The sequence below is a fragment of the Tachyglossus aculeatus genome, chromosome 7 (genome assembly GCF_015852505.1).
Source record: "Tachyglossus aculeatus isolate mTacAcu1 chromosome 7, mTacAcu1.pri, whole genome shotgun sequence".
Classification (NCBI taxonomy): domain Eukaryota; kingdom Metazoa; phylum Chordata; class Mammalia; order Monotremata; family Tachyglossidae; genus Tachyglossus; species Tachyglossus aculeatus.
Window position 1 is genome coordinate 16,895,559 of NC_052072.1, and position 8,954 is coordinate 16,904,512.

General features: G+C 54.6%; 1 protein-coding gene across 1 annotated transcript in view; it reads left to right on the forward strand.

Moving 5' to 3' along the window:
- Positions 1-6,815, forward strand: part of TBC1D22B (TBC1 domain family member 22B) — a 52,900-nt gene extending 46,085 nt beyond the window's left edge. The window contains exons 10-13 of the mRNA XM_038748990.1: positions 2,108-2,183; positions 2,489-2,616; positions 4,540-4,635; positions 6,679-6,815. Of these exons, the coding sequence (XP_038604918.1) occupies positions 2,108-2,183; positions 2,489-2,616; positions 4,540-4,635; positions 6,679-6,807 (429 nt within the window). The 3' untranslated portion in view covers positions 6,808-6,815. The remainder of the gene's footprint in view (positions 1-2,107; positions 2,184-2,488; positions 2,617-4,539; positions 4,636-6,678) is intronic.
- Positions 6,816-8,954: the final 2,139 nt, after the last annotated feature.

Here is an 8,954-nt window from a genome sequence, read left to right on the forward strand (position 1 = left end):
GGGGCGGGGGGGCTTGGCCTCAAAGTCCTGCCTCCAACATAGGCTACTTGGGCGACTTTTGGGAATGAATCTCTTTGGACCTGGTTCCCCAGATGTAAAGTGGCCATGTGATTGCTGCCCGCTTCCAATCATGGGGTGAGGGTGGCCCAAGAATAACAGAAACAGGCCCTGGGCAGGGGAGATGGCTGCCACACTTTTCCCTACGTCACTGAGCTTTTTTTTTTCCAAATGATATCTGTTAAGCACTTTCTATATGCCAGCTGATATTTGTTAATCACTTTTTATATGCTAGGTACCAATTTGCTCATATCCACCCCACAGAGTAGTACAGTGCCTGGCACATAGCGCTTAACATATACCACAATTATCATTATTATTATTCTTACAAGTGAATCAGGTTGGACACAGTCCCTGTTCCACTTGGGGCTCAGTTCTTAATCCCCATTTTACAGTTGAGGTAACTGAGGCACAGAGAAGTGAAGTACTAAGCGCCTGGGAGAGTACAACCCAACAATATAACCTGTCTGATTCCTGATTTTCCCCTCTAGACTGTAAGCTCGTTGTGGACAGCGGGTGTGACTGTGGTACTCTCCCAAGCGCTTAGTACAGTGCTTAATAAATATGTTTGACTGACTGATTGGGTGTTCGCTTGCCGCCCCAGAGGGTACCCAACTGAAGGGGATGAGAGTGTAAGGTGCTCCCACTAAAGTCTGTTCCTTGGCGTGGGCTCTAGTTCCCCAGGTCTCCGGGACTGGACCGATCCTTGTCTGTTGTTTAGGACTGGAGACTCCGTCATCCTCTTCCTCACAGTTGGCTCATCTTATAATAATAATAATAATAATAATAATAATAATAATAATGGTATTTGTTAAGCGCTTACTATGTGTCAAGCACTCTTCTAAGCACTGGGCTAGATAGAAGTTGAGCAGGTTGGACACATTCCCTGTCCCATACAGGGCTCACAGTCTTAATCCCCGTTTTACAGGTGAGGTAACTGAGGCACAGAGAAGTGAAGTGACTTGCCCAGGGTCACCCAGCAAACAAGTGGCAGAATCGGGATTAGAACCCAGGTCCTTCTGACTCCTGGCCCGTGCTCGATCCACTAGGCTGTGCTACTTCAGTTTATTTGTCCACCTGTATTCTGCGTACCCTCCCTCCTGCTCTTTTCACAGGTGTATTCTTGTCCTGGATAGCTGCTTCCCTTCCCCACAAGGTCATATGCTCCTAGAGGGCAGGAATCGTTCTCCCATCTGGTCCCTAAGTGCCTAGTTGTTGTTTTTTTTTAAATGTTATTGGTTAAGGGCTTCCTGTAAGCCAGACACTGTACTAAGTACTGGGGTAGATTCAAGATAATCAGGTTGGAAACGGACCCCGTCCCATGCGCCTCTCATAATCTAAAATGGAGGGAGAACAGGTATTGAATCCTCACTTTACAGATGAGGTAACCAAGGCAAAGAGAAGTGAAGTGGTTTCCCAAAGGTCCTACAAGCAGACAAGTGGGGGATCAGGATTAGAATTTATTTTACTTTGTTAGTATGTTTGGTTTTGTTCTCTGTCTCCCCCTTTTAGGCTGTGAGCCCACTGTTGGGTAGGGACTGTCTCTGTATGTTGCCAACTTGGACTTCCCAAGCGCTTAGTACAGTGCTCTGCACATAGTAAGCGCTCAATAAATACAATTGATGATGATGATTAGAACCCAGGTCGTCTGACTCTCAGGCCAACGTTCTTTCTAATAGGCCAGACTGCTTCTCACTAGTCCACACCGCTTCTCACCAGGCCATGTCGCCTCTCAAGGCTCTGCCCAATCCATCAGTCAGTAGTATTCACTGAGCATTTTTCCAGGTGCGGAGTGCTGTACTGAGCGCCGCACTCCAGATGCTCATCTGGATGCTGCTCGGGTGGATGCTGCCCCCCCCCCCCCCCCGCCCCTTTTAGACTGTGAGCCCACTGTTGGGTAGGGACTGTCTCTATATGTTGCCAATTTGTACTTCCCAAGCGCTTAGTACAGTGCTCTGCACATAGTAAGTGCTCAATAAATACGATTGATTGATTGGTAGCGTCACCATCCTCCAGTCCCCTTTGATCCCAAGCCGGCTCTCCCCTGCAGGACAACTACACCTTTGCGCAGCCCGGGATCCAGAAGAAAGTCAAAGCGCTGGAAGAGCTCGTCAGCCGGATTGACGGTAGGTGGGATCCACGCCGAGCGGTGACAGGGGCTACGGGGTCCTCAGGCGGTGGGGTGACCGTGGCCGACGGGGCGAGTCAGCTTGGGCACCAGGAATCCAACCTTCCTGCCACCCGATGCCAGCCGAGCTCCTCCCCCGCGAGCGCTCTGGACGTTTATTTGGCTGTAGAGGACGGCTGGTGGGAGGGAAATCAGGGAGAGGTTCGAGGGCTGGGACGCGAGTGGGGCGTGGGAGCTTTCTCCCCGGGCGGAGAGAGACGCTCGCGGGCGGTCCGGCCGGGCCCATGGCCTTTCCCGTTCCAGAGCAGGTACACAATCACTTCAGGAGGTACGAGGTGGAATACCTGCAGTTTGCCTTTCGCTGGATGAACAATCTGCTCATGAGGGAACTGCCCCTCCGCTGCACCATCCGGCTGTGGGACACCTACCAGGTACGGAGACGCGCCCTGGGCCTCTCCTGAGCACAACACTCCAGCCTCCCTCCTCCCCCGCCCCTGAGACGCTTGGGGAAATTCCCTGCGTCACTTTAGCGATGGTGTCTTTGGCAAGAGCTCGCTAGGTGCCGAGCACTCTGCTAGGCGCTGGGGTAGGCCCAGTATCATCAGATCGGACGCAGTCCCAGTTCCCACATGGAGCACCAGTCCTTGAAGTGGTAGGGGGTGGGAGATAATAATAATAATAATAATAATAATGGCATTTATTAAGCGCCTACTATGTGCAAAGCACTGTTCTAAGCGCTGGGGGGATACAAGTTGATGAGGTTGTCCCACGAGGGGCTCACAGTCTTCATCCCCATTTTACAGATGAGGGAACTGAGGCACAGAGAAGTTAAGTGACTAGCCCAAAGTCACACAGCTGACAAGTGGCGGAGCCGGGATTTGAACCCCTGACCTCTGACTCCAAAGCCCGTGCTCTTTCCCACTGAGCCACGCTGCTTCTCGGGAGATCTCGGGAGATCTTATCCCCATTTTACAGATGTGGAGACTGAATCCCAGAGAGGCTAGGTGGCTTGTCCTGCGGTCACCCAGCAGGCTAATAATAATAATAATGATTATGGAATTTAAGACTGAATCCCAGAGAGGCTAGGTGGCTTGTCCTGCGGTCACCCAGCAGGCTGGTAATAATAATAATAATAATGATTGTGGAATTTGTTAAGCGCTTACTATGTGCCAGGCACTGCACTAAGCACTGGGGTGGAGACAGGCAAATGGGGTTGGACACAGTCCCTTTCCCATGTGGGGCTCACAGTTTCAATCCCCATTTTACAGGTGAGGTAACCGAGGCACAGAGAAATGAAGTGACCTGCCCAAGGTCACACAGCAGACAAGTGGCGGAGCCGGGATTAGAACCCAGGTCCTGATGACTCCCAGGATTGTGCTCTGTCCTCTACGCCATACCTACTGCTGGAGAAGTCAGGTTTCTTGACTCCCAGTCCCAGGGTCTTCCCCCTATAGCTTGCTTCTGCGTGTGGCTCAGTGGAAAGAACCCGGGCGTTGGAGCCAGAGGTCATGGGTTCAAATCCTGGCTCCGCCACTTGTCAGCTATGTGATTTTGGGCAAGTCACTTCACTTCTCTGGGCCTCAGTTCCCTCATCTGTAAAATGGGGATTAAGACTGTGAGCCCCCCGTGGGACAACCTGATCACCTTGTAACCTCCCCAGCGCTTAGAACAGTGCCTTGCACATAGTAAACACTTAATAAATGCCATCATTATTATTATTAATCCCTGCTCCGCCACGTCTGCTGTGTGACCTTGGGCAAGTCGCTTAACTTCTCTGAGGCTCACTTATGTCACCTGTAAAATGGGGATTAAGACTGTGAGCCCCAAGTGGGACAACCTAATCACCTTGTATCTCCCCCAGTGCTTAGAACAGTGCTTTGCACATAGTAAGCGCTTAAAAAATGCCATCATTATTATTATTATTATTAATCTCAATCAATCAATCATATTGAGCGCTTACTGTGTGCAGAGCACTGTACTAAGCGCTTGGGAAGTACAAGTTGGCAACATATAGAGACAGTCCCTACCCAGCAGTGGGCTCACAGTCTAAAAGGGGGAGACAGAGAACAAAACCAAACATGCTAACAAAATAAAATAAATTGAATAGATATGTACAAGTAAAATAAATAATAGAGTAATAAATGTGTACAAACATATATACGTATATACAGGTGCTGTGGGGAAGGGAAGGAGGTAAGATGAGGGGGATGGAGAAGGGGACGAGGGGGAGAGGAAGGAAGGGGATCTCCTGCTGGACCCTTCCCTGTCCCTTCCAGAAGTGTCTGAAGTCAGGTAGCCAGGGGACCCCGTCTGCCCAGCCCAGGCTTTGCTCAGGAGGGGTTGATCTCTTGCAGTCTGAGCCAGAAGGATTCTCCCACTTCCACCTCTACGTGTGTGCGGCCTTCTTAATCAAGTGGCGGAAGGAGATCTTGGACGAGGAGGACTTTCAGGTGAGAGGCAGGGGCCTGCTGGCCCCGGGCGGCCGTGGCCCTGATGGCGCGACTCGGTGCCAACCGCGGAGGTCCTGGCACACCCACCCCGCTGCGCCACCAGGGCCTGAGGGCCAGGAGGCGGGCGGAAAGGCAATATCATTCATTCATTCATTCATTCATTCATTCAGTCATATTTATTGAGCGCTTACTGTGTGACAGAGCCCTGTACTAAGCGCTTGGGAAGTACAAGGAGAAGCAGCGTGGCTCAGTGGAAAGAGCCCGGCTTTGGAGTCAGAGGCCATGCATTCAAATCCCGGCTCCACCAATTGTCAGCTGTGTGACTTTGGGCAAGTCACTTCACTTCTCTGGGCCCCAGTTCCCTCATCTGTAAAATAGGGATTAAGACTGAGCCCCCCGTGAGACAACCAGATCACCTTGTAACCTCCCCAGTGCTTAGAACAGTGCTTTGCACATAGTAAACGCTTAATAAATGCCATCATCATTATTACAACTTGGCAACATATAGAGACGGTCCCTACCCAACAGCGGGCTCACAGTCTAGAAGGGGGAGACAGAGAACAAAAGAAAACGTATTAACAAAATAAAATAAATAGAATAAATATGTACAAATAAAATAAATACAGTAATAAATCCGTACAAACATATATACATATATACAGGTGCTGTGGGGAGGGGAAGGAGGTAAGGCCGGGGGGATGAGGAGGGGGAGAGGAAGGAGGGGGCTCAGAAAAATATCGAACGCTTCACAGATTTACGTGTCATGTTATATTCGGCTAATTCCAAGGGGCCCGGGGCATGAGGGCGTTGGGCTGACACAGATAATCAAAATCCACAGGTAATCCCGAATCCCTATTTTAGTCAGCGGTTTGGACTTTTTTCCAACCGGCCTTTGACTAGAGCCGGGGGCCAGCAGCAAAATGGCACATTTGAGGATCCTCCCTTTGTCCCTCGCACGTCCCCCTTGGGGGGCAATGCAAAATGACAGGGCTGAAGAGAGGAGTTCTAGACTGTGAGCCCACTGTTGGGTAGGGACCGTCTCTATATGTTGCCAACTTGGATTCCCAAGGGCTTAGTCCAGTGCTCTGCACACAGTAAGCGCTCAATAAATACGATTGATTGAGTGGGGAGAGCTGGGGACCTGGGGGAGGGAGAGTGGAATCGGTCCCCACGTTCACATCTCAGCCCATCTGCCGTTCTCCCAGCTCACCTGTCCTTCCCCCCACTTCCAAGAGGGAAGCGGGCCGGTGGGTGCAGTGAGGGGGCCGCTTCGTCGGGACAGACCCCGATGCCGGTCGTGAAGGGTGCACGTCTTCGAGCTGTGGGTTCTTTTAGACTGTGAGCCCACTGTTGGGTAGGGACTGTCTCTATATGTTGCCAATTTGTACTTCCCAAGCGCTTAGTACAGTGCTCTGCACATAGTAAGCGCTCAATAAATACGATTGATGATGATGATGTGCAGCTGGGAGCTAGGAACCGCAGTCTGGAGTGGGACCTCTGGTTTCCTCTCATGCTTGGGCCTGTTGGATCCCCGTCTCGGGTGCCCAGAACCCGCTTTCCCCCGAGTGGTGCCAGTTTCGAGATTCAGCGGGCTCGGCTCCTTCCTTTTCAGGGGCCGCGGCCCCTCCGGCCCCCCTCCAGGCCACCAGAGAGTCACGTGGCTTAGAGCCACAGGATAGGATCCTCTCCAGCCTGGCCCATGGGCCTCACCGTAATTCTGGGCATTAGGGAGGGAATGGGCCAGTTTCAGCTCATCGTGGGCAGGGGATGTGTCTATTTATTATAGTGTACTCTCCCAAGCACTTAGTACAGCGCTCTGCACACAGTAAGTGCTCAACAAATGCAGTTGAATGAATGAATGTGGGGAGGAGGGTGGAGGAGGTGGCTTCTTGCACAAGGCCCATGCAAAGGCTCGGAAGGGGCCAAGCTGTAGCCAAGGGTCCGTGGGCTGCCCCGCTCCTCCCGCCCCAGCCCTACCTCTCCTCACCACCCCCCCCAAGGCCTGGCCCTTCACGTGAAAGCCCCTTCACCCATGTTTTTCAGGGCCTCCTCATGCTGTTGCAGAATCTCCCGACGATACACTGGGGCAACGAGGAGATCGGGCTCCTGTTGGCGGAAGCGTACAGACTGAAGTACATGTTTGCGGACGCCCCCAACCATTACCGCCGGTAGGGGTTGTCCCCGGCCCGGGACCCATCATCTCCCCGCATCGCCGACGGCAATCCAATCACTGTGGCAATCGTCCCGACACCCCGGGCCAGGAGCTCGACCTGCTGTAAAAAAAAAAGCTCCCATCAGCCTCCGTCTCAACAACCCCTTGGGGTGCCCGCCCTCCTGCCCACCGCTCCCCGTCCGCGGCCGGGCCCTTGGGCCGGAAGGGCGGGAAGGCCGCTTTGAGGTTGGGAGCGCGGACCGGGTGGAGACGGGAGAGGAGACAGAGAGAAGGGGTTCCGGGTCATTCGCTGCCGAGAGGGAAACGGTCCAGAGGGCAACTCCCAGACCCCGATGCGGCCTTGGCCACCCCGCGGTCCCGAGCCCGATCTGGTCGCGGGTGGAAAGGCCGTATATTCCGACGTCCCGCTCCCTTCCGAGACCCTTCCCCGAAGCTGGAGCGGCCGGGGGAGGGAAAGGCCCAGGCAGGCCCACTCGCTGCCGAGTCCAGGCCGAGGCAGAAGTCGGAAGCCTCCTCTTCCCCCCACCCGCCCCCGATTCGGGCGGCACCCGCCGAGTCAGGACGGGAGTGATCGCCTGGCACCTAACCGGGCGAGAGGGGAGCCCCGGTTCGGCTACAGCGGAACCTGGAACGGGGAGGGAAGGACGGAGCCTCTAGACACTCCCTCACCCCCACCGAGACACTTCAAGGCGTCCCGTGTGTAGCGTGTCCTTGTGTATCTGGCTGCCGACGTACGATACGTGTTCTCTGTTGGTAGGGGACGTGATTTTATGTTTCCGAGGGGCGCCGGGCCGGTCCGGGGGCCGTGCCGCCGGCCCAAACGAGAGAACATTAGCTCTCTCTCGCGGAGACGGTTCCCGGAGCCAGCGGCCGAGGGGAGCGAGCGGCCGAGTTCGGAGAGTTGGCGGTTGAGGGTCCCCGAGCTAGCTGTGGGCTCGGGGTCCCCTCCCGTCAACCCCATCCTGCAGACAGCCGCGGCCCCAACTCGCCCCTGCCGTCGTCTCCGGCCCCCTCCTCCCGCGGAAACGTGCCTCCCGCCACCCTCCTGGGGACGACTCCCTGGAGAGTAGGGTGGAGGAAACCCCGTCTTTGCTGCTGGGGTCCTTCCTCCCCCTTGGGAGAGGGGGCCGGGGACGAGGCTGTGTTTTAACATTTGAAGGTGTTTTATTCCCGGTGGAAACCACAGCGCGGTAGTGCCAAGGTGAGCGAGCGGCTCGCGGGGGTGACTAGGCCCACGGTTTCCGGCCTCTTCCTTGTTTCAGGGACAGCGTCCCGCCCCAGCTGGCCGCGCCCCCTCCCCCGAGGTCACATCACAAACCACCTGGTGGAGTTTTTTGTGGTCTCCCCACCGTCGGCGGCCCCGTCCCGTGGCCCGGGACCCCAAGCGCCGTCCCCCGGTGACCCCCACCCAGCGTCTGGCGTGTCGCGTTGCCCGTCTGGAGTCATTTCTCAGGCACCCTCTGACTCTGTCCTTCCCCTCTCGCCGTGCCTTGGCAGTTTCCTTCGGAAAGCAAGGGGGCAGGTGGCCCGGCTCCGCCTGCCCGATTAAAGACACTTCACGCTCCCAAGAGGTGGCTTTATTTTTTCGGTTTTTATGTTTGTACGGGCAAATGTGAACTCCGAACAAAGTGGTAGCGCTGTGAATAAACCGTTTCCTCCTCCATAGCCCGGCTCTGCCTTCCCTGGTCTCTGGGGCCGTGGAGGGTTGGCGGGGGCGGCAATCTTAGGGGAGTGAACCCCAGTTGGGGAGCGCCGGGGTCGCGGAGAAATCATCCAGGACTTTGCTTGGGTAAGAGGGGAGAGAGGGAGGATGGGGACGGGGGCTCGTTTCTAGGGGGGACGGGTCCCCCGCCTGTACTCCCACCGCCTCCAAACGGGATCACCGGGCAGCTTACAGGAGCCGGGAGAACCGAGATTATCCAGGATCTCAAACCGTTCAAAAAGCGCCAGCTCGACGCAGAGCAAAACCTATTTTCGCTCCCCTTCTTCTGGTAAGTACTTAGCCATTCCTTTCTTAAAGTGTTTCAAATTGCATAGACTGTAACTGCGTCTATTGATTAGAGATGGTGTTTATTAAGCATTTACCGTGCGTTAAGCACCGTGCAAGATGGCGGGATAGATCTAATACAATCAGGAATCAGGAATG